Source organism: Eretmochelys imbricata, chromosome 1, assembly GCF_965152235.1.
Source record: "Eretmochelys imbricata isolate rEreImb1 chromosome 1, rEreImb1.hap1, whole genome shotgun sequence".
Classification (NCBI taxonomy): Eukaryota; Metazoa; Chordata; order Testudines; family Cheloniidae; genus Eretmochelys; species Eretmochelys imbricata.
This window is the reverse complement of record NC_135572.1, coordinates 223,928,847-223,953,928: the sequence shown is the minus strand read 5'-3', so window position 1 is coordinate 223,953,928 and position 25,082 is coordinate 223,928,847. Positions and strand designations below refer to the sequence as shown.

The 25,082-nt window shown below is 48.3% G+C and overlaps 2 protein-coding genes across 2 annotated transcripts in view; one reads left to right on the top strand and one right to left on the bottom strand.

Annotated features, from left to right (window-relative positions):
* The window catches only part of LOC144269822 (scavenger receptor cysteine-rich type 1 protein M130-like), a 547,202-nt gene that overhangs the window by 88,476 nt on the left and 433,644 nt on the right, over window positions 1–25,082 (bottom strand). The gene's annotated exons all lie outside the window — the stretch shown is intronic.
* LOC144258351 (scavenger receptor cysteine-rich type 1 protein M130-like) overlaps window positions 5,496–25,082 on the top strand; it is a 68,378-nt gene continuing 48,791 nt past the window's right edge. The window contains exons 1-4 of the mRNA XM_077806816.1: window positions 5,496–5,517; window positions 6,169–6,303; window positions 9,048–9,362; window positions 24,573–24,887. Of these exons, the coding sequence (XP_077662942.1) occupies window positions 5,496–5,517; window positions 6,169–6,303; window positions 9,048–9,362; window positions 24,573–24,887 (787 nt within the window). The remainder of the gene's footprint in view (window positions 5,518–6,168; window positions 6,304–9,047; window positions 9,363–24,572; window positions 24,888–25,082) is intronic.

Genomic DNA, 25,082 nt, shown 5'->3' with positions numbered 1-25,082 from the left:
CTGAGGGCACTTCTCCCACATCACCCTCTAGTGGTGGCCCCCTGTTCTTGTGGAGAGAGGGAGGCTGTTCCTTGACCATATTCAACTTCTCAGTTGTACTTTACTGAGATTGATGGTCCCATTCCTTCAGGAAAGGCCCTGTTGGTTCAGACTCCCAACTGGGTTTGGAAACATGTCACTCAGGCCTCAGTCAATAGCAAATGGACAGCTACTGTCAATATGTGCCCCTCTCCACCATCATACCTTGATTCATTAACAAACAGAGAGCAGAAATAGGGGCTGGGGGACAACAAGAATAATGGGGATCAGAAAAGAGCATTAAAGGTTTTGGGCTGGTGAGGTCTGATGTGGGGCAGGAGAGATGTCTTGTTATTATCATTGCAGGTCTGGAGGGGCAAGAAGCTCCCATCTGGGCATATTACCACTTCCCCCAGCTTGAAGGAAGAAGGGAAGGATGGGGACCTTCCCGTACCCCCGGAACCATCAGCTGGTCCAAAGAAGAGCTTACGTGGCTCAACAGAGCCTGGGAGAGTCTGGGCATCAAGATCTGGCTAAGAGAGAACTGGGATTGACTCCCTGCTGACAGCTGCAATGTCCTTGGGACATCCCCTTCCAGATTTCTCCACCCCACAGATTCCTGCCAGGAGTTTGGAACCACCAAAGAAAAAATGGACCCAGAATATCCAGCTCAGGTCTTGTACTGAGCTTTTTGCCTGGTGGGAGTTTCTTATGCAGTGAAATCCGCAAAGTATTATGGGGCAATGGTGACACAGGGAGAGGATCCACCCCCTGCAGCCTCAGCTACAGTCCCCAGAGCACCAGAGATCCAAACAAGAGGCACTCAAGCATAGGAATGTCTGAGATGTCACAATGAGGGGGTGATGCTGCATTGCCTGAGCCTCCCCAACCCTCCTCTGCAATGAATGTTGAGGAAATGTTACAATTATATTTCCTGTGGTCTGCACCTTTAAATGTGAGGAGTCTTCCTGCCTTCCTCCTGGATGGGCCAGGCCTGGAACACAGCACGGACCCCACACTGTGGTCTCTCTTCATGGGGAAATTATACTGATCTCTTCTCTGGTGTTTTTCTGACTGTGAAATAAACCAAGACTGACAGGGCCTTTGGAAAAGGTTCTTCTCTATCTGGGGGAGCAAACCAAGGCAAATACAAAAATACATCATTGTACAGGAGTAAATGGGAAATTCAAACAGCAGGAAATGATTAAGGTAACTAGCCACATAGAGACAGAGGCAAAAATATTATCAACCCTCCCCCTCCCCCAATGTAAGCACACACACATTGTCAATATAGAACAAAGCCCAGTACGCTTTCTGGCTTAAGGCATACCCTAGACTCATGAGAGTTATGAGAGCCCAGTAGCAGGACCCTATACATATTTTGTGTGTTCTGGGAGTGGGATTTAGAAGGTTTCAGGACTTCTCCCACACTTCCGACCCCAGATCAGCAATGTCCTAAGGTGCAGTCTAGCACAGGCCCATGCTGTCACCCTGCCTCAGTTTCCTCTCTGACAGCTCCATAAAGTCCCCACACCTGATAGGGGGCAGTTAAGTTCCCCTGTCTTGGGGCAGCTACAGCACAGAAACATATTCCCTTCTTCACCCTCACAGCAGGGCTTCCCCACCCAATCTCTTTAGCCCTGTCCTGCTATACTTGGGGCAGGACTTCAGCAGCCCGTGTGGCCCCTTTCCTAGGGTTCCATAGTTACCCCTCATGTCCAGGTTTCAGATCCTGTCTTCTCATCTCCCAGCCACTGGCTCACCTGCCAGTCCTGCCTTTGGTTCCTGCCCCAGCTTTCCTCAGGCAGGGAGCTCTGCTGGCCACATTCCAGATGCTAGGTTCTGAGCACAGACCTGCTCCAGGTCTTTCCCAGACCCTGATCTCCACTGACTGGGCAACAGACACTGCCTGGCTGTTTCTGCCTTGCTCCTGGGATCAGCCAAATGACATGGTCACCCGATTCCTCTGCTCCTGATGGGGGAGCTGCAGGACCCAGGACACCTGTTCTGAAGGGGATGACCTGGGAGCAGCCGTCACAGCACCGCCAGCTCTGGTGATCTGCTGCCAGTGACGGGATTTCAGTGAGGTAGGACCCAATCTGGCAATAAGGTGAGTGAGACGCTCCTGCCTGCTAGCAAATTTGGGCCCTCTGATTGGCTGCCTGCCCCACTTGCCCCCCTCCTGCGGCAAAGGAACCAATCAGACCTGCTGCAAGGAGAATTCCTCCCTGAAGTAACCTGAAGCCATTCTTATGGGAAGGGAGCAGGGAGTGGAGCTAAAGAGCCCGGCAGCTCAGGGCAGCTCCAGTCCCTCCTTCCTTTCTGTTAGTCCTGGGGGAATTCTGCATCTCTGCAGCTCAGCAGAAAAATGCCCCCCTGCAGATTCTCTTTACTTTCTGCCAAAAATGTTTTCTGTGCGGAAGCAAAGAGAAGCTGCACCAGTGCTCACTCAGCCCTCCCAGGCAGCTCAGACGCGTCTGTTCGGGCAGCCAGGGGAGAGGTAAATCACTGAGGGGGGCCTGGGGATGCCCCGGCTGCCCAGGGATGTTAGTCCCAGCTGGGCGGGGTGCAAGGGGGAAAGAGTAAAGAGACAGAGTTCAGGGGGTGGCTCAGTGAGGTGGGGGTTCTGAGTGTGGAGGGGTGAAGCTCAGCAGGGGAGGGGGATTGGGCGGACGGGGGAAAAGCTCCCTATACAGTGACCCCTCCCCCCACTGCACACCCAGAACCCCCACACACACACACCGAGCCCCACCCTGCATCAGGAGTGCCACGCATCCAGACCCCCCCCACTAAGCCCCCAGACCACCACCCTCCGAGCCTCACCCCCTGCATCAGGAGCCCCCCGCACACAGACCTTCCTGCACCCAGAAACCCCCCCCGAGCTCCCCACACCCACACTCAAACCCCCACTTCTCAAACCCTCCCCTGCATTGGGAGCCCCCCACACCTGGAACCCTCCCCACCAAGCCCCCCACATCCGAAACCCCCCCTCACACAGAACCCCCCCACTGATCCCCCTGAACAGCCACCCCACTGAACCTCACCCCCTGCATTGGGAGCCTCCCACACCTGGAACCCTCCCCACCGAGCCCCCCACATCAGAAGCCCCCCTCACGCAGAACCCCGCACCAAGCCCGCTGAACTCCCACCCTGCTGAGTGTCACCTGCTGCATTGGGAGCCCCCCCACACCTGGACCCCCACCCCACTGAGCCCCAACCAGATACACCCTGACCCCCCACCCCATCAAGCCCCACTCCACCAGCCCCCCAGCCACTGAGCCCTAATCACCTTCACCTAGACTCCCCTGCGGAGACCCATTGCCCCTGCACCCAGAACTCCACACCGAGCCCCTATGCATCCAGATTCCCTCCCACAGCCGGACCCCCTCACCGAGCTGCCCACACCCAGATTGCACCACACAGAACCCTGGTACTGTTGAGGTAATTCTGTGCCAAATTTAAAAAAAAAATTGTGCAAAGTTCTGCATATTTTATTTGTCAAAATAACACAATAACAATATAATCACACCATTTTCAATTATTTTGGTAATTTATTTCAAAATACTTGTCAGCAAACAATTGAAAATGGTATGATTATATTGTTATTGTGTTATTTTGACAAATAAAATATGCAGAATTTTGAAATATTTTGCACAGAATTGTTAATTTTTTGATGCAGATTTCCCTCAGGAGTATCCTGTGAGCAACAAGCAGAACATGGGTCACTTGTTCCTCTCCTCACCCCACAGCACAAGCCTAGGGATGAGGAGGGGTTGAAGAGCCCATGGAGCTGCCCCAGCATCCTGGAAAGTGGAGGGGTGGACCCTAGTGCAGCCCCCAGGCCTGAGAGAGAGGGTGAAGAACCCCAGGGGTTGAGCAGATATGGAGACTGAGAATGGGCAGAACTGACAGGGTAGGGTGGGGAAACAGAACTTATGCAGGGACTGGAGGGACAGGATTGACTTGGAGGTTGGAGGAAGAATTAGTCGGTGGGACAGAGATGGGCAGATGTGGGGGTGAGAGCTCCTGGAGCAGGAGCCAAAATCACCTTACCCAAGAAATTTGGGAGATGGGTAACAATAATTGTCTCTCACACACACTGGGGATGGGCAGAGGGAGTTCAACAGTCAAAAACAGATAACACAATATAGTCTTTTTTTTTTAATCTTATGATTTTTTGGATCAAGCTCGTGCTTTTGCGGGGATTGACTCATGATTTCTGATCTCCAGAGGTTGGCCATACTGGAACAGGACTGGCTGACCTTGGACCACAGCTCCCACTAAGGGGACAGATTTCCGTGTTCCAAGTAAGAATTGCAATATCCAGCTCCGAGTTCTGAGTGTCTCTTTGATGTAAAGGATCCTGAGGATTCTACAAAGGATCAGACATTGCCGTGAACAACGAGAACAGCCAAAATAATAACAATAAATACTGTGACATCAGGGGATCTGAATGAATGCAGAGAGACAGTATTTGTCTAAAACCCCAACAGACTCTAATGAAGCCAGAGCCCTCACACAGCAGAGGTGGGGACATGCAACAGCCTCACACACAAGAAAGAACAGTCACTTAACTTCTAGTAACTGTGGCTCTTCAACACGTCCTATCCGTGTGAATGCCACTGTCAGTGCCAGGGCCTTATGCATATCAGACCTGAACTTTCTAACAAACTGTGTCTGTGCGAGCACACATCTTCCATTGTCAGGCAGTTCTTCAATTCTCCGACCTGTGTTCTGGTTATTCAGGGTCAGGGGCTGCACTGTGCTCTACTGGCCCTTGCATGGTGAGCCACTGACAAGGACTGTAGTTAAGGCAGAGCTGGGGTAGCTGCCGCATGGTTCCTGGTCTTTGCCGCTCTCTGGATGGGTGAGAGAGAACTTCCTGTGCTGAGTCAGAGTTCTCGCCGCTCACCAAGATGGCGTCTGGCTGGGGAAACACCCTGTTGTTCATGACCAAGGAGCTCACGCTGTGGCAGTATGGCCTTCCTGAGGTAGGGGTGGCAAAGTGCCAGAGATGCCTGCGTTAGAGCTGTTTCCTGCAAGGCCGCCTTTCTCTTTGGTACCACAAGTGCTGAGATGGGCTGATTTCAGATTCCATTCTAAACGCCTCTGTTAGGCCTGTTCTAACACACACCTACACACGGCTCCTTCAGGCTGGTTTTTACCTTTGATTGACCTCTCCCACCCACTTTCCACTGGACTTCAGCTATGTTGTTTTCCTGGTTAACTTGCTGTTGTCTCCTGGGAAGCTTGTGTCTTATGACCAATGTGCTGCTCTTCACTGTACAGAAGAGATGGGATTCAGCAACACTGAGTATAAAGGAGATTCTCTATTCAGATGGACGGAAATGGCCAGGACTCTGCAATTCTCTCTAGCTCCCAGACTGACTAACGCAGCCTGTGCTGCCTAGAGTTACTAGCACTGGCCTGGGCAGAGAGTCCTGGAGTGGGTTGCTACCTACACTACGGTATGCGAGATGGTCACTCAGAACCTAGTCAGTCAGTGTTAAGAACAAGCTCTGACACGGTGAACAGGAAGCCCTCTGAGACTCTGCTGCCACTGATGGTTACATCTGAAAAAGGAAGCTCCATGACACACTCCTACCACTAATGTACCACTGCCATTCAGGAAGCCCCGAGCAGTCTGGGTTCCACAAAGGTAGCAGGGGTTGTTCCCCTCTCCTTTGGATACAGCTGACCCCAGTGGTAACATCCCAGCTCTGTGGTTTTAGTGGCCTGGCTACAATTGGACACGCACAGCTCTGAGGGGTTCAATTTTAGAGGGTTTTTTTTTCCCTACATTTGTTTTTTTTAATTAATTTATCAGAGGAACAGCATTCAAGGCTCACTTTTATTCACCTAAAAAGACAGAATCATTTTTCACACTGTTCTGCCCTACGCCAAGGAGGGTGGTTACATGATGATCCGAGACTGAAGCGAACATGACATCAGAAGCGGACTTGTCACTCATATATGGTCACAGCCAGAGTTTTAGAATTGTATTGGATGTTTTAGCTGCACGAAGATTTAGATAAACCCTCTGATAATGTCTAAAAAGGTGAATATTGTTTCTATTGGTTCCTTCTCGCAGCTGATGCCAGCCTCTGAATCTATATATTTCCCTTCCACTGCTTTGTTGTCACTTGTCAGACACAGAGGAGCCCTGGCAGGTGCTTAGGTGCAGCCAGTGCAGTGTCAGGAGGGGACAGCAGGTCCGTCTGGCAATGAAGGGGCATCTCTCCACTCAGCTGCTTTGGTTTCTCCTCTTTCTTCAGGACACCATGGGTAAGTGCCTGCTTTATTTCACTGGATGAGCTGGGCAGACAAGAACTAGAAAGAGAGTTTTGAATCCACTGGAAATGGGGTTTTATTCCAGAAATCAATGAAACAAAGGGAAAGCAGGCAATTGGGTTTAAGTAAATGTGTATGTGTAATTATCTCCCTGTTGGTTATTCTGAGGGAGGAGGTTTATATATTTGCAATAATCATAGATTTTACCCAGTCCCAGACTGTGTGTACTTTATAAAATACCCCAGTCTTGTAGCACTCTGAGCCCAGAGTTGGTTTTAGTGAACTAATGGCTTCAGTGCTTAGAAATTCCTGCTAAACAAATGAACCACAAGAAAAGGAAAGTGAGCTTCTGTATTGTGACCTCCAGCCTCATCTCCCGTCCAGCTCTTTACCTGTGTATGGAACCTGTGAATAATTCCAGATATACACTCCATACCATTTAAAATAACACCGCTGTCCTGTGTGCATCCAGCATGCTGGGCAACTTCAGCAGGGTTTGAATGATGCACTTGTCAGGACATTGAACTGTTCAGTAGCAGCTTGTTTCTGTGAGTTGCTGCAGTCTGAGATGCTGCTGTTCTGTAGCTGCAGTATGAACAGGTGAAGCTGAAGATGAAAGTCAGATTTTAGAAACCTCAAATATTTAGCTAGAGACAAACTGCGGTACCACAGATGGTATGTAGAGATCACAGATAGCTCTGCAATGTCTCTGTGCCTCGGAGGATAGGTGCTGAGGATTCCAGAGCAAGGACATTTTCTGAAGTGGGGGGTTTTACCTGAACTTCCCAAGAAATTCCCACAGAAGACGCTGGAGTTTGATCTCGTGATAAAACTGAACTTTACGAGAGTGAAAACGCAGAGAATTCCACTGGGATTCCTGGGTAACCAAATTGCCATGGTATGCATCATGTTAAACCAGGGGGCCCTATTCTCCCTGCAGGGTGGAGTGACACTAAGAGGAAATAATAATAATTAGCCTTTGCTGGTTTGGGCCACAAAGAGCAAGAGGCAGATGTAACATGATGGTGGCTGCTGAAACCAGAGAGCAAACATGCTGCAGTGGATATGCCCTTCTGGGAACGGCACTTAGAGGAAATCATAATAATAAACCCCAGTCACTGCTGTGGCGAGGACACCATGGAATACATGAGTCCACAGTCTCTGCCCCCTGTGTAACTTACAGATGGTTCTACGGTGAAAACCCTGCACTGGGAATCCGGCGATTAGGGTCTGTTCTTGTCTCTGCCACAGATTGAGTGTGTGACCTTGGGGCATCTCACTTCATTTCTCACTGCCTCAGGTTCCCTTTTTGTGAAAAAGGGAACAATACCTATCTGTGTGATTGAGGGTGGAGAGATAACGTGGGGATAAAATTCACCAGACAGAAAAAACCTTTAAATAAATTGAAATGAACAAAGTAAACTCTTTAGTCCCAAGCCCAACATGTGGGTTCCCACAGAGCTGGGAAGGGTTGGAAGAGACATCAAGTTTCTTAATCGGACTCAGTGTCACAGAATGAATCCCCTCAACAAGAGGGGACATGGAGGTGGGTCCAGAGCTCCTGGACTTCCCATAATAGTCACTGTGCTCTGGGGAAGGGGTTTGTTTTCACCATGAGATTATATGGAACAGTGCCCCCCCACCACACACACACGGCTCCCCATCACTATACAGCTGTAATTGCAGCTAGGGGGAGCTCTCTGCTCTGAGCTTCTGATGTTCCCTCACCCCCAGGATGGAGTTACAGCCCCTGTTACTGGAGAAGAAATGTGCTTTATAAAAACGGAGGATAAAATATGCATAACACAAATCTGTAGTTACACTTTGTAACCAGCAGGTAAATGCAGATGGGTAAAAACATTTTCTCTAATTCCTTATGAGAAAGATTTGAAGTGGGTGTAGGAGGACAGTTCTGGGAGGAGCAGTGACTTGGACCATGGAGGAAGGCAAGTAGCAGTGAGCGGCAGGGGGCTGCATGTGGAAGCATGGCACTGAATGGGCCGAGCAGCAGCAAGTCTGAGGGGAGGGGGAGCAGGATAGTGGGATATGTCTCCTCTCCATGTTATGTTCACAGCAGAAACACAGAGAAGTTAGATAAACATATGAAATACTATTTCTGGAAGGTTGCAACGTAATGTGACTCTATTACTTAGAATGCAGAACCCTCACACACAAGAACCCCAAAACAGAGAGAGACAAAGCAGAGTGCTTCACAAGGCAGAGGGGCACAACTTACCCCACCTAGGTTTAGGTGGGCTCTCTGCAGTCTGTTTGCTGAAGGCCCAGATTGCCACTTCCTTACAAAGCTCTAGGTCCCGAGCCTGCAGACAGGAGCAGGAAGCCTCTTACTCTTAAAGTGGCAGCAGGTTGTCATTTTAACAGTTTTCAATAGACCACACTCCTTTCCAGGCAGGAGAGGTTGTTGGAGATGGTTGGAGGAGCTGGTGCCAGGGAGAGGTGGGGTGGGGAAACATGTTTTCAAGTGAGTGATGGGGGAGGAGGGTCGAAGGAAGGAGATGGGGTGGTGAGGGAGGGTGGTGAATCACACAGCAGTGACGGTGCTCAGCATTCACCAGCCCAGAGAACTCAGAGGGGAGGAGATACCTCATGCTGCCTCCCCAGTGACAAGCCTGACTGGGGGATCAGGGAGTAAAACCCAGGGCCCTTGTGTGATACTGTCCAAGCCAGAGGGGATGGGCTCTGCTCTGTCTGCAACTCTGCTCTGTGTCTCTTTGAAGGTGCTGATGAGCTGAGGCTGGTGAATGGAAGCAGCCCCTGTGCCGGGAGAGTGGAGGTTAAACACCAGGATCGGTGGGGGACGGTGTGTGATGGTAACTGGGACATGGAAGATGCTGAGGTGGTCTGTAAGCAGCTGGGATGTGGATCTGCTGTCAGTGCCCCTGGCTGGGCTCATTTTGGAGAAGGATCTGGACCAACTTGGCTGATTGGAATTGATTGTGATGGTGACGAGTCAGCTCTCTGGGACTGCAGACATATAGGATGGGGTGCAGTCAATTGCTCTCATATTGCTGATACCGGAGTGATCTGCTCAGGTAAGAACTCCGCCAACCTGCCCCTGTAGGAAACTCCCCATGAGAGAGAAGGGACTGAATACATGTGTGACATTCCTGGTGACTCAGAGCTGGAGGGTGCCCTGCACTGAGGTCTGTGTGGAGCTGACCAGTCTCTCCCTGAGCTGTCCTGGGTAGACTGGGGATGAGCAGGCTGTTTCATCCTCTGGGCAGGTCAGACAGCTATCATGGAGTAAGGGTGGGGCAGGGGGCAGCTCCATTAGCAGGTCTGTGCTGGTAGGTGCCTATGTATAGAAGCCCAGTGTCTCCCAAGGGCAGCAGCAGCAGATGTGACCCTGCCTGTGGCTGCTGGAGCTGGGACAGGAGCCGGGGGGGGTGGGGGGGGGGTGGGACGACTGCTGTGGAGATTTCCCCAGAGTTCCCTGATGCAGCAGGAGAGGAGCCCTGAGCTTGACAGTGGAAAGGGGGAGAGGCCAAAACAGCTGGGGTAGGTGCCGGGGGCAAAAACTGGCTACGCTTCTCCACATGGCTGCCCTCCTTCCCCGAATCCCCCCGCAGGGTCAGGCAGAAAACTCCCACATGGTGCGTAGCTCTTTGTTCTGCAGCCGACCTGGCTCCTGCCAATGTAACTTGCCCACTACACCGACATAATAACTCCACCTCCATGAGAGGTGTAGCACTTAGGTCGATGTAGTTCGGTCAACACAGTGTCAGTGTAGATGCTGCATTGCTTACATTGACCGTTGCTGCCTTTCTGAAGTCATCCCAAAATGCTCCACACTGACAGTTAAATCGATGCAAGCATGGGCAGCGGGTATGGCAGGCCAGGGGAGGCTGTCTCCCAAAACAGCCAGCATGGCCCCACCCATGCTCCACTGCAAACCCCCTCCGGCTTCCTGCTGCTTCCCCCTGGCCTCAGCCCAGGCAGGCTTCTCCTCTTCCCCAAGGGGGCTGGGGCTAGCACGTGGCAGCCTGGGACCCCGGGACTTGGGGCAGTTGGGGCCCCCAGTGCTCTGGGCCTGGGGGCGCTCGGGTGGGCAGGTCAGGGTGGCCCGGCACTGTGGCGGGGGGGGGCAGTGGCCACGGTCGGGGGCTCAAGGTTCTGGCAGGGGATGGGGGGTGGAAAGGGCGGAGGAGGGGCGGGGCCTCAGGCAGAAGGGGCAGGGATAGGGGCTCGGCTCCCCGAATGGGCAGCTCATGTGCCGTCCATGGGTGCAAGCGCCCCTGGTTAGGATGCGCACCATCAACACAAGGAGTGTAGTGTGGACACGCAAAAGTGATTTAATTACTGTGGCAGCTATACATTCACATAATTTAGGTCAACTACATTTTGTACTGTAGACTTGCCCTCAGTGTAGGACATTGGTCGCTGCAGCTGGCTGAACAGCGACAACACCTCTTTGTTCTGATCAGCTCAGTTTGCATCTCTCTGCTAATTCCTGATCACTGCTAATGGTGAGGTCACGTCTGATCACTGGGGTCAGTGCTTTGTATGTCTCCCCCTCACACCCTGCCACTCACTTACCATCCTGTTGTAGCAACCAGGCAAGGTACTAAAAACTTCAACAGGACTTTATTTTTAAAGTGGAAACCTCTTTACCAAGCTGCTGCTGCACCCTCGGTAGCTCTCACTCCGCCTCCTCAACTCCCCCTCTCCTTCCTGTTTCCTGTCCTTTCAGACTCCCAACAGCCAGTGCTCCCAGTTCTAATAATTACAAGCAGCATCTAAACACCACACATCCTCAGTGACAGTATCCCCAGAAACTGTGGGGGAGGTCACCCCTCCCCTGTGCCCTCTTGGCCCTGTGTCAGAACACAGGGGCCACAGTCACCATAAGCCCCCCCAACCTTCCTTCAGAAATACGCCGGGCACAGTGGGGGCCTCCTCAACAGGGCCTAAAGTGGAGTAACCCTCAGCACATGGAGATGCATTGGCTCCCCTCTCAATCTCTGTGCCAGGCTCAGCACAGGTGCATGGATCTACCGGGGCCGAGGTGAAGGGTCTCTCTCTGGGCTTCATTCTGGGTTTCCTGTGTGCAGTGAGCTCTGCAGCTGCAGTGTCTCAGCTGAGGTGTACCTGCCTGAGCTGCACCACCCTTATTTCCACTGTTTCTATACCAAAAATGCACAAGTGCAGAGAGGAGCTCGTTTGCATAATGGGAGGAGCCAAAAGTGGGAGCCTGGCAGCCACACCCCCATTCCCTGCTGGGCCTGTTCTTGTCTCTGCAGCCGCAGCTCTGGGCTTGTAAACCCTGAACTTCTGGGCCTATTGGTGCTGCTTGGAGGATTTGGGGAGGATCCAGAGGGTACAAAGGAACTTGACCGGCTATCAGGGAATTAGGCACCAGCATTTACCTTTTAAATGCTGAATAAACGTGAAATGGAAACCGACTTGTCTGAGAAACCCTCATTCTATCCCTCCTGCTCCAGTGTACCTCCTGTAACTCATCTTGGTACCAAAGCAACCAATGAACTGAGTGTCCCCTCACAGTTATTATTGACAATAATTTACCTCAGAAATAAAGAATCATTGCTCTGAGGTTACAGAAAGAGACATTTACACTAAAGGAAAAGATTCCTTGGCATTTTAAGTTCCCTGCATGAATGCTCAGTGTGTGTCCTTCATTTTGGGTCTGTATCACTGCCATAAATATAAAGGGAAGGGTAAACCCCTTTAAAATCCCTCCTGGTCAGAGGAAAAATCCTCTCACCTGTAAAGGGTTAAGAAGCTAAAGGTAACCTCGCTGGCACCTGACCAAAATGACCAATGAGGAGACAAGATACTTTCAAAAGCTGGGAGGAGGGAGAGAAACAAAGGGTCTGGGTCTGTCGGTATGCTGTTTTTGCTGGGGATAGAGCAGGAATGGAGTCCTAGAACTTTTAGTAAGTAATCTAGCTAGGTATGTGTTAGATTATGATTTCTTTAAATGGCTGAGAAAAGAGTTGTGCTGAATAGAATGACTATTCCTGTCTGTGTGTCTTTTTTGTAACTTAAGGTTTTGCCTAGAGGGATTCTCTATGTTTTGAATCTAATTACCCTGTAAGGTATCTACCATCCTGATTTTACAGAGGGAATTTCTTTATTTCTATTAAAAGTCTTCTTGTAAGAAAACTGAATGCTTCTTCATTGTTCTCAGATCCAAGGGTTTGGGTCCGTGGTCACCTATGCAAATTGGTGAGGATTTTTACCAAACCTTTCCCAGGAAGTGGGGTGCAAGGGTTGGGAGGATTTTGGGGGGAAAGAAGTGTCCAAACTACGTTTCCCAGTAAACCCAGTTAGAGTTTGGTGGTGGCAGTGGATATTCCAAGGGCAAAGGATAAAATTAATTTGTACCTTGGGGAAGTTTTAACCTAAGCTGGTAAAAGTAAGCTTAGGAGGTTTTCATGCAGGTCCCCACATCTGTACCCTAGAGTTCAGAGTGGGGGAGGAACCTTGACAATCACACATTGGCACCACATTTGGCCCTTGGTAGACTGAGAGCTCTGCTCCCCAGACACAGCTGCTGTAAAGTTGCCCTGAGTCTGTGCTAGGGCGATGCTCACATGTACTAGTCTGCACAATGACCCTCCCCACACCTGACAAGTGCTGGCTGGATGTTGAAAGGCCCTATTTTACCAGTCAGTAATCAGCTCAGTGGCTTTGCCACTTTCCCTCTCTCCCACCTCTGATGTTTGCATGACCCCTCCCTGGCTTTCACACCCTGCACCCACACAACCTATCTGGCCAATTACCTGTATTGCACCAAGGGAAATGCAGCACCTTTCCCTTCATCTACACACCAGTCAGCAACCCTGTACACACCAGGAGGAGAGCAGAGAGGCCAACACACAGCATGGCATTGTTAGATATTGCTATTGACTAGGATCCCTGTCCACCAGCTTTGCACTTCTCTTTTGAGCAGCCTTGTGGCTTCTCCAGTTTACACCATCCACTTACATCCGGGCTCTCATCTGGAAATAAGCACAGTATGGATTTTGCTAACAGCTCCCTTTTGGAGAGTGCCTCTCGTCTCACAGAGCCAGCTGGTCTTGCTTCAACTACATCTACTTTTCACAGGCAACAGTCAGCTTAGAGGTGGCGAGTGGGTGCAGTTGACTAGCGGTGATGTGTAAGGCCCACTTTACACCACTGTTACACCAGTGCAGCTGCCTACACAAAGCACTATGGCGGACAGAGACCTCTGTGTGCATATAGACCTGCAGTCACTGCTAGAGTTGAACATTTCTCACACTATTTATTGTCACTGGTGCTCTCAGAGACAGGAGGCCATTGTTCGTTCATTGTGATGAAGGCCAGACTCTCCTTACTGCCTGTGGACAGACAACTTTGCATATCAGTAACTGTGGAATTAAGTTAAAATTCACTAACAAAAATCCTCATTAATGCACCTGGTGGGAGATGAAGGCAGTCTGTGTGTTTAATGATGGGTTTACCTAAGTTCCTGGGGCTCCGTATGCTAGTACCTCAGGGAGAGGCACTGTACCTGGGAGTCAGGGGGCAGACCCAGAGTGTGTAAAGCTACCAAGAGAGAGAGTGGAGAGATGGGTGCCGTGTCCGTGATAGGTGCCGTGTCAGGTCAGGGGAGGATAGCAGTTGTGTCTGGGTGGCCACCAGCCCGCTGCTCAGAGGAGGGGCCATGTCTGAGAGAAAGGAGGGGGCAGAGTCAAGTGACTGACAAGAGAAAGCCTGGGAACACGAGTGAGTCTGACCAATAGGATATGAGATGCCCAGCACTGGAGAGACAAGAAGCCAATTTCGAGCAGTCTGGAGCCAGCTATGGAAAGGTCAGGACTGGCTGTGTGGTGAGTCCCAGGCCTGCATGCAGGGTCCCCCTTAGAACTGGCCCCTGGGCAGCAACATCCCTCAGCCTGGGCCTTTCCCTTTTCAAGGTGACTCCCCGGTTGAAGAGTTTTATTGGGAATATTCCCCACCCAGCCAGGCTGAATTAGTGCTTCAGCTACCAAGGTAAAATCCACCACCACATGGCAAACTTTGCTCTGACTGCGAGTCAAAGCTGCCTGCCTGCTATGAGTGTGTCTGAGCACTAGGGAAGGAGACTAAAGTTAGGATTTTTAGCAATGTTATTGCAATGTGCACCTTGAGCCCTGCACCCCTTTGTGATGAGGGGAAATCCCAGGAGCAGAAGCAGCCTGACTCCTGCATGAAGAGGATGCCTGAGAGCAGCGATCGTCAGCCCCTGTGCAGTGACTGTGGAGTTTAGATTCATGGGAAACTAATGGGTACTATCAGCATGGGCACCAGTGGCCCTGAGAGCAGTGTTTTACCATGTTGTGCTATATTTACTTCCTGTGAAATGTAATTACTGTGTTGAATATGTTGTATGTGTTTGTGTTATTTCTTGGGAGTCTCCAACTGTCTGGCAAGTAAGTGGGGTTTACCCTCTGGTTAGAATTTTCCTTCCAGCTTCCATACGACCCTACTAGGAAGGAGCGAAGAGAGTGGAGGCACTGCCAAATAAATTCATATGGGAAGAATAAGGAAGTTGAACCCTGCTGAGCTGGAAGTGAGATTCAAAAGAACCCAGGCCTATCCATCAAAACCTGTAAGGAGATTGGTGCCAAAGGAGGTAATTGCGTGGACAGGGGGTCCTACATAAGGGTGAATGGGTTGTAAGAGGATTTTCACAGGGTAGCTGGTCCCTGTGGATAGGCTAAGCCAGTTACCCTGGACCAGAGTAGGTGAGTCCAATCCAGCCAATTGAAGAGGGCTGAGCTACACCTGGGCCTGTATAGGGCTGCTCGTGGGCAGTTCGGGAAGATAGACTGAGACAGGCTGCAGCCTGGGGAGGGGAAGACACACCAGAAGGGGAGTTAGCTCCTGTGGTGTATCCCGCCAACAAGGGGCCAGGTTCTTGTGGAAGCAGCTAGGGTCCGAGAAGGGAGCAGAGGTGACTGAAACTGGGAAGCTGCCAGGAGCAGCAGTGCCAGAGACCCCTGGATGGGGTGGCCCTGAGACCAAGGAAGGAAAAAAAAAATTTCCTCTTGGTTTGCTAACTGGACGATCGAGATGCTCAAAGAGCACTCAAAGATGATAAGGCCTTTGCGGAGAAACAAAATTAATTCTTTGCATCAGTCGTCACTGTTGAAGATGTGAGGGAGATTCCCAAACCTGAGCCATTCTTTTTGGGTGACAGATCTGAGGAACTGTCCCAAATTGAGGTGTCATTAGAGGAGGTTTTGGAACAAATTGATAAACTAAACAGTAATAAGTCTCCAGGACCTGATGGTATGCACCCAAGAGTTCTGAAGGAACTCAAATGTGAAATTGCAGGACTACTAACTGTCCATCTGTAACCTATCATTTAAATCAGCTTCTGTACCAAATGACTGGATAAGATGCCAATTTTTAAAAACGGGCTCCAGAGATGACCCTGGCAACTACAGGCCAGTAAGCCTCACTTCAGTACCAGGGAAATTGGTTGAAACTATCGTAAAGGACAAAATTGTCAGACACATAGATGAACATAATTTGCTGGGAAATAGTCAACATGGTTTTTGTAAAGGGAAATCATGCCTCACCAATCTACTAGAATTCTTTGAGGGGGTCAACAAGCATGCGGACAAAGAAGATCCAGTGGATATAGTGTATTTAGATTTTCAGAAAGCCTTTGCCAAGGTCCCTCACCAAAGGTTCTTAAGCAAAATAAGCAGTCATGGGATAAGAGGGAAGGTTCTCTCATGGATTGTAACTGGTTAAAAGATATGAAACAAAGGGTATGAATAAATGGTTAGTTTTCAGAACGGAGAAAGGTAAATGGTGTCCCACAGGGATCTGTACTGGGCCCAGTCCTATTTAACATATTCATAAACGATCTGGAAAAAGGGGTAAACAGTGAGGTGGCAAAATTTGCAAATGATACAAAACTACTCAAGATAGTTAAGTCCCAGGCAGACTGCAAAGAGCTATAGAAGGATCTCACAAAACTGGGTGACTGGGCAACAAAATGGCAGATGAAATTTAATGTTGAAAAATGCAAAGTAATGCACATTGGAAAACATAATCCTAACTTTACACATGCCGTGATGGGGTCTAAATTAGCTGTTACTATGCAAGAAAGAGATCTTGGAGTCATTGTGGACAGTTCTCTGAAAACACCCACTCAATGTGCCGCAGCAGTCAAAAAAATGAACAGAATGTTAGGAATCATCAAGAAAGGGATAGATAATAAGACAGAAAATATCATATTGCCTCTATATAAATCTATGATACGCCCACACCTTGAATACTGCGTGCAGATGTGGTCTTCCCATCTCAAAAAAGATATATTGGAATTGGAAAAGGTTCAGAAAAGGGCAACAAAAATGATTAGGGGTATAGAACGGCTTCCGTATGGGGAGAGATTAATAAGACTGGGACTTTTCAGCTTGGAAAAGAGGCGACTAAGGGGGGATATGATAGAGGTCTATAAAATCATGAGTGGTATAGAGAAGGTAAATAAGGAAGTGTTATTTACCCCTTCTCATAATACAAGAACAAGGGGCCACCAAATGAAATTAATTGGTAGCAGGTTTAAAACAAACACAAGAAAGTATTTTTTCACGCAATGCACTGTCAACCTCTGGAACTCCTTTCCAGACTGTGTTGCGAAGGCCAATACTATAACGGGGTTCAAAAGGGAGCTAGATAGATTCATGGAAGATAGGTCCATCAATGGCTATTAGCCAGGATGGGCAGGTATGGTGTCCCTAGCTTCTGTTTGCCAAAAGCTGGGACTGGGTGACAGGGGATGGATCACTTGATGATAACCTGTCTGTTCATTCCCTTTGGGGCACCTGCCATTGGCCACTGTCAGAGGACAAGATACTGGGCTTGATGGATCTTTGGTCTGACCCAGTATGGCCATTCTTATGTTCTAACTTCTGTTAAGAAAATAAACATTCTCCCAAAAGACTGGGTGTGGCAGTGCATTCTTTGGAGCTGGAGGAGAAGCATGATTGGGTGACAAGGGTGAAAAAGGGTTGTCAAATTTAACAGGTTTGTGGTTCTTTCTGGGGGTACACTGAGTATTTGAGTGTTGGACAGATGTAGGGTTGTGAGTATACTCTTGTCATGTGCCCTATTCCCTGAGTGATGGTTTCAAAGGCAAAGTGTGCATGTTTGTCCTATGACTATATTGGATCACAGCTCAAAGAGGGGAGAGTTAATGTTGCATGGGTGTGCACCTTAACATTATGTTTTCAGGGGTTTGAGTTTACTGAACTCAGCATTCTGGAAGAGCACAAGATACCTCCAGGCAACCTTACCCCTGCACTAATGAAGGTTTCCGTCAGTGAATTTCTTAGGTTTTTTTTAAAAAGAAAGAGAAGTGTTTGTTGTCAGAGTTGGTGATCATTTATACAGTTGTAGTTCTCACCTAGGTTTGCAGTTGACACAAACTGTAGCTAGGTAATGACAAAAAGACCTAAAATTTATATAGTGCTTTTCATCACTAGATCACAAACAGCTTTACCTCACTATCCCCATTATACAGATGGGAAACTGAGGCACAGAGTGGTGAAGCGATTTGCTCAAAGACACTTAGAAGTCCAGAGGCAGAGCTAGGAATAGTCGCAGTCCAGGGGTCTCTATACTAGGCCACATGGTTGCTTGGTGATTCCTTAGTGCTCCTACCCGCCTTTGTACCTTTTGTCACAATGGAATGGGAATACTGCTTGTGCTTTGAAATGTTTGCAACGGGTATTTGCTAAGAAGTTCAGTAAGAAAAATTCCATCTGTCTGTCCCAAAATCATTAAAGTCTTTTTTCACATGGTTGTCACAGTAACTTTAAGTGTGTGAGAGGAGACTGCCATTTTTCTCTCCTTCTCCACCCCCTGCCCCACCAGTCTCTGTAAAATTTAGCCCTCTTGAACGTTTCCAGCTCCCCCTCCCCTTCCTATCCCAGTAAGCCATTAGTTGGCACTCTAGACGCCATTAACATGTAAGAAGTTGTTCCTTGCTGTCTCCTGCCCTATGTTGCTGCATAAACATATCACAGCAGCAGATCACTGGAGGGCTGCACCCTACCTTGGTTATGTAGCCTGAGCCACACATTGAGCTGGGGCCCCCATTCCCCTGACCGACCTGGGACTCCTTCCCCAGCCATGCCCCAGGCCAGTCCAGTCCAACCCCCTCCAAACTGCCTCCCCCTGCACACACCCACCTGTGACCTGTACCTTCACTAATCATTTCCTAAATTTCAGAGGTGGAACATTTAAAGTGGAACAGCTTCAACAGGAGCCATTGAGAGCATTCCAGCCTGGAATAGTTCACGGCCTGGTGAGTAGCACACTCACCTGTGGGTCAGGGACAGAGTACCTGAATTCAAGCCCCTGCTCCTGAGTAGGGATTCAAACCAGTGTCTCCCAGACAAGTGCCCTAATCACTGTCTAAAGGTTATAAGAGGGAGCACACACAGTTTCTGTATGACCTACAATGGACTCTTCTGATTTGCGACAAGTTCCAAACAGTTTCAGGGCTGAATCAAATATTATTTCTGATTTTTCGGTTTGCTGTCTGAACCAAAACAGCAATTACTGGCCTGGCTGTAGCTAGGACTGGTGACATGAGAGGGCTGGAAGCAGGGGTTAGTATGGGTGTGGAGGTGGACAGAGTTGGTGGGTGTGACACTCACAGCGTCTCAATGCCAGGGGGCAAAGGGCTCACTGGTATCAGGTAAAGAGTTTGAGATGTCCGGGCCAGTTCAGTGTCCCCAATTCACTGATGTCATAATCTGTGTCTGATAGGTGGCATGTATAATATTGGAAAACTAATATGTCACTGATATTGATATTCTTACATATCGTATGTATGAAGTGTATACAAGGAGTTATGAGTACAGGCTGGAATAATGACTAAAGTGTGTTTAAACCAGGCATGTCAGGGGGAGTTGGCAAACAGGTCTGCCAAAGGAATGTGTTTGCTTCTCTGACCAGCCCGGTCATCAGTAGAGATGAAAAAGGTCCATTTACATATTAGGCAAAACTATGAAGCTCCAAGTTGGGGAGGAGACATCATGACATCAAATGCAGCAGGCGAGAGAAGCTTGGTCTGAGTTTTACTTCTCAAAGAGTACATTGCAAAGGTTTACTGGGCTATAAAGACAGGGGAGCTGAACCTCAAGCAATAAGCAATTGAATCAACTGATCGTATACAATATTATATACAATATCACTGAGTGAGATGTTCAATGAAAGCCTATGACACACATAATATCATCATGAAATCTCTGTATTACAACTATGTTAAGAATTATGGATTCTCAGTGATATTGGGGTTTAAAGTGTGTGTCCAAACAAAGGGTTTCTCACAGGCAGGACAGAAGGCAACTATCTACCTGTCCTCAGTGAAATTAAGCAAAGGGTCCCCCGAAACAAGGGAAGCTCTATTTGCATAGAAATCAGCAGGGGAATGGGAAGTCCACAGGAAAGAAAAAACAGCTTAAGGTCATCCTACCTCTGGAAACAAGATCATTGAACTTTGGAAGATATATGCAAGAACAGAAACCATCTTTGCCATCCATCACTAGACAAACACAAGACAACAGTTAAAAATTGACCCAGGTGAAAACTAGACAATGGTTAGGCTGTTGGTGTGCTGAGAGCACAATCTGTCATGCTAACCATGTACTCCCCTGTCCGTCTGTTTGTATCCCTCTGTTGTTTCTTGCCTTCTACTTAGATTTTAAGTTCTTTGGGGCAGAGACTGTCTTTCTCTTCTGTGTTTGTACAGCGCCTAGTACAACGGAGCCCTAGACCATGAGTAGGGTTCCCAGATGCTTTGATACTACTACTAATGTGCCTGGTGTGATAAGTGCCTATTGGATGTTGCACAACATCTGTGAGACCCAGGTTGAAATCCTGGAGGATGGATGGGGGCAGGAACTGGATAAAACTTCTCAAAATTATGGGCAACCAGAGAGGGCCCCTTGCAAAATAGTCCAAGTGGTTAAGGGAAGAGAGTGAGGATGTCTTGTGCTTCTGCTAGGATGCCACAGGAATTTGTGGTTAATGAACATTGTGAGCAAGTAAAGGAGTTTTGGTTTGATTACATTCTGAATTAATAGCATGGGATGGGAGGTATTATGCCATTTATGGGCTGAGCTCTGAGTTTTTCAGACAAAATGGTAGCTAACAGAGGAGAGCAACAAAAATGATTAAAGGCCTGGAAAACATCAACTACGAGGAAAGATGGAAAAAATGGGCTGGTTTAGTCTGGAGAAGAGAAGGTCGATGGGGGGACATCCTAACATTCTTCAAGTACATAAAAGGCTGCTATAAATAGGAGGGCACTAAATTTTTCTCCTTAACAACTGAGGATGGGGCTAGAAGTAAAAGGATTAAATTGAAGCAAGAGAGATTTAGATTAGACATTGGGGAAAACTTCCTAACTGTAAGACTTGTTAAGCAGTGGAACAAATTACTTAGGGAGGTTGTGGAATCTCTGTCATTGGACATTTTTAAGAAAGGGTCAGACAAACATCTGTCAGGGGTGGTCTAGATAATACTTAGGCTATGTTTTCACTGCAGACCTTACAGTGGCACAGCTGTAAGGCATCCCATGTAGCCACTCTATGCCGATGGGAGAGGTCTCTCCTGCCAGCATAATTAAATGAGCCCTGACAAGCACCAGTAGCTATGTCAGTGGGAGAGCGTCTCCTGCCGGCACAGCTCTGTCCATACCGGCACTTTTGTCAGTGAAACTTTTGTCAGTCAGGGGGGTAGTTTTTTTTACACCTCTGTCCGACAGAAGTTTCACTGACAAAAATGCCAATGAAGACATAGGTTTAGTCCTGCCTTGGTGCAGGCGACTGGATTAGATGACCTATCAAGGTCCATTCAAGTCCTACACTTTGATCATTCTATGGAAATGAATTTTTTTAGTTTATCAAAAAAAAGAACTGTGTCTTTTAGAGGTGTGAATTTTTCACAGCCATGACCCATGGAGCTAGGGTGACCTAAGTTTTAGGAGTAGACCAGTCCAAAGAACGTTGTGCAAACTGAAAAACTTGGGTATTGAGGGAGAGCCCCACCAAGGAGTATTCACCCCTGACGGTGATGCATCAGAAAGCGTTCTCCTTCTCCATCTCCTGTGGGACTGAATGCAGTGGGTAGGATCTGTGCTAAGGTTGTTTGGAATTGTGCTCTCAATATGGTGCGTTCTCCATAGTTTTCAGGACATTGGAGCGTTGGGACACAGTGCTTGGCTTTTGCAGCAAAAGGTGCTTTATCACAGTTGTTTGCCTCTGCATTGTCTGCATCGTGTACCTCCCAAGGGCTGTGCGCTCCATTCTGACCTTTTGTTCATGCTCCAGGAAGCCTTTCCAGCTGTTTTCAGAGCCGTCTATTGGGATTAACTGTATGCTCCATGGAACAAATCATGTATAGCTTTTTCTTATTTTTTCCTGAGATCTGACAGCCTCTCTGCACACTACAACTCTCCTCTTCACACAGTTACACGTGCACAGGGAAATAAGAAAAAGCAGACCTTTATGGTCCCATTCCTCATAGTCTCCATGCCAACAATGATAAAAAGTTCCTGTTCCCATAATGTCGGAATGACATTCCCATCTTCTCTTTCAACTCCATGTTTTCCCTTGTGATAGTAAGATATTCCCCCATTTATTTCCCACTCTACAGACCTTCTGTACTTTATTTGAGTGGTGCACATGCGTGTGTGGGGAGGAGGGGGCAGGCTTTGTGTCGGCGAGATTTTTAAACTGTATATGGTTTGGAGCAATTGGGGGGTGGATGGATAACTCTTTTCTTTTCTAGGGTGGGTGGAGGAGTGGCAGGAGCAGGTTAGTGACTGCTTGTGCCCTTCTGCAGGTTTTACAGACTACAGCTGAGTGAATAGTTTGATTTTCTCAGTTCAGTGGCCAAACCAAAAAATCTGAAAAAAGAACTGATTCATTGAGAGCCAAAACTGAATGTTTTTGTTTTTTCTTGCAGAAACGAAACATAAAAACATTCTTTCTGATCTAATGAAAGATTTGAAATATGATTTTGAAAAGACATTAAAAAAGGAACAAATTTTGGGAGGGACGGGGAGAAATTTCAGTTATTCATTCAGCTGTTCTCAGGACAGCTTGCAGAGATGCACGTTCAGTTACTAACCTGCTGGAGCTCGTTCGCTGACTCGGTACCAGATTCAGAGCCACCTCACTTTCATTTTCTCTGACAGTGCCCTGTAGACGTCTGCATTCTGGTGACTCTTATCCACAGGGAAGTGGACATGCTTGTCTCCAGACAGGCCAATCAAGTCCTGGGCCTCTACAGAGGTCTATGTGGAAGCGGGGGGCCTTGGTTGCTATGGGAATGTGAACTCACCTGGTACTGAAAAGAGGCGCTCCTGACTGCCTGCCAGCATTTAACCAGAGAGGGTACATCTGGTCAAGATGACCCCAGAGCTGTGGAGTGCAAACAGGCGCAAAGCAGGTTGATGCAGGTATGAAGCGATGCAGTGTGGGACACTAGCTGTAGGACAGTCAGCAGCATTAGCATTAGGAATTATTTCACAGGAATCTTACAATGAACAAACAGAATGTGAAGTGGAGCTACTCCTTCTCCAATGAGGATTAGTTACGGCAACCTAAAATGCCAAATAAATTGCTATGAGAACAGGGTTCATGTGCACACAAGGTATTTAAGGCGAGCTAATTACAGTTAATATGAGGTAACATCCCCTATAGACAAGCCATAAGGGTAATTGAGAAGGGCTTCACACTGGAACCGGCCTTCCATGTGTCAGGCTTTGTTGGCGTGAGGCCGACACACGAGATCCTAATTCCAAGCAGTTGGAGCAGCTCTGTTCTCTGGCATCATGCAGAACATTCCCCTGCTTCCTTCCCACTAGTACTGTATCTAGTTTGTTCTCGACTATCTTCAATCACAGTGACTCGGTCACTTCCCCTTTGTGTCTATCCCGCTCTACTCCTTCCACTGCTGGGGAATTATTCCTCCTCTCTGCCCTTTGCTTTTCCCTTCTGAACTCTCAGCCATTATTTTAATATTTTCAGATAATATGAATTATGAAGCTCCTCCTCTCCTTGGTCTCAGCTCTGTGGAGACACTTGCTATTCCTTGCCCCTTAATTCTCCTTTACTCCCCAGTCTCACAGATTGAGCCTCTTTCAAGCCTCCAGGCTTCATCATTGAATAGTTTCCTTTCTTTGAACTTTTGCCAGTTTTTCAATAGCCTTCCTGTAATGAAGGGACAGAAATAAAATATTCCAGCTGAGGATGTACTTAGACCATATAAACACTCATCAGTCCCACCTGCATATTCTGCTTTGTGTCTATCTGTTCACTACTGAGAATTACTTTGTTGCCTACTCCCACCCCCCAGCAGTGTCACACATTGCCCTTTTATTCAAACTCTCTCTCATCACTGGAGCACAGTGTTGTTACCAGATTTGCCCATTACTTTGGGGTACATTCATTTATTAGGGCTACTCTTTGAGGGGGGGAAGGTTCTGTAATTCTATCAATGTACTAGTTGTGTCACTTGTGTTTCTGGGTAAACTGATGGCTCAAGGGAATATACCAAAGTTGTTGTGTTCAGGCTCGGCAGTAGGGACTGCTCTTTCCTGGCTGTGGGTGGTGTTCCTTGGAGGGAGCTCACAATGCAATTAGGGAGCTTCAGTATTTTGGATACCAGGAACAGATTTAGTATTAGAATTGGTCTGATAACTACTGAGCTGGGTGTGTGCAGGCGTGGGTTCGTTAACATCTGGAGCAGAGATCCCCCATCATGCAGTGCTTCCCTGCTTTTCACGTCCCAGAGTTCCATGTGGCTCTTGCGTTGGAATCTCTGGTCTCCATTCTGTATGCTAATAGAGATGCCTCCCTGTCCCATCTGCCATGCAAATGAGACTAGGGGAGTTTCCTTAATCCTGTCACCCTTGTCCCAGGGGTTTAGGTGTGTCTCCCACTTGCCTTTTCATTGCTTTTTGTAAGTCGTTCTTCTGATCGGTTTTGGTTCAAGCAGAGGCTGCGGGGGAAGGTCTTTCATGAGTCAGACAGGCTGGGTACTGCGCCCTGGTTCCCCAAGAACACAGAGCTGACTGGTAACAACAGGAACTGGCATATGGGGCAAAGGGCTCCTGCTTATTTAACAATGTCTTTGCTGTTGAGAGAAGAAGGTTCCCTTCATTTCATCCCCAGGAAGGCCTGGGGAAGGTTATGGGATGTCAAAATAACCAACACTGATTGATGGATGCATTGACTCTCTAGGTCTCATCAAGGTCCGTCTGATTGGAGGGGACACTGCCTGCTCAGGACGTGTTGAAGTCAAACATGGAAAAATGTGGGAGACAGTCTGTGATTCACACTTGGATTTCAACACCGCTTCTGTTATCTGCAATGAATTAGGGTGTGGACAGGCTGTAGCCACCTTGGGAACAGCTCACTTCGGAGAAGGACATGATCTGATCTGGAAGGAAGAGTTTCAGTGTGTGGGGAATGAGTCTCTCCTTCAGAAATGTCCCAGGATGTCCCGTCCCAACCACACATGCTCCCACGCAAATGATGTCGGCGTATTGTGCTCAGGTAAGAATTCAAACTGGTGAACCACTAACACTGTAGACCCTACAGCTGAGCCACTCAGTCTCTTTTCTCCCACATCCAATATCCCTCACGTGAACCCACATCCCAGAAAATTTTGCGTGTTTCCAAGTTGCTCCAAAGGATTCCTGTCTGCTACAAAGGATGGTTCCACTTTCCCACCACCCAGGGGGAGCCAAG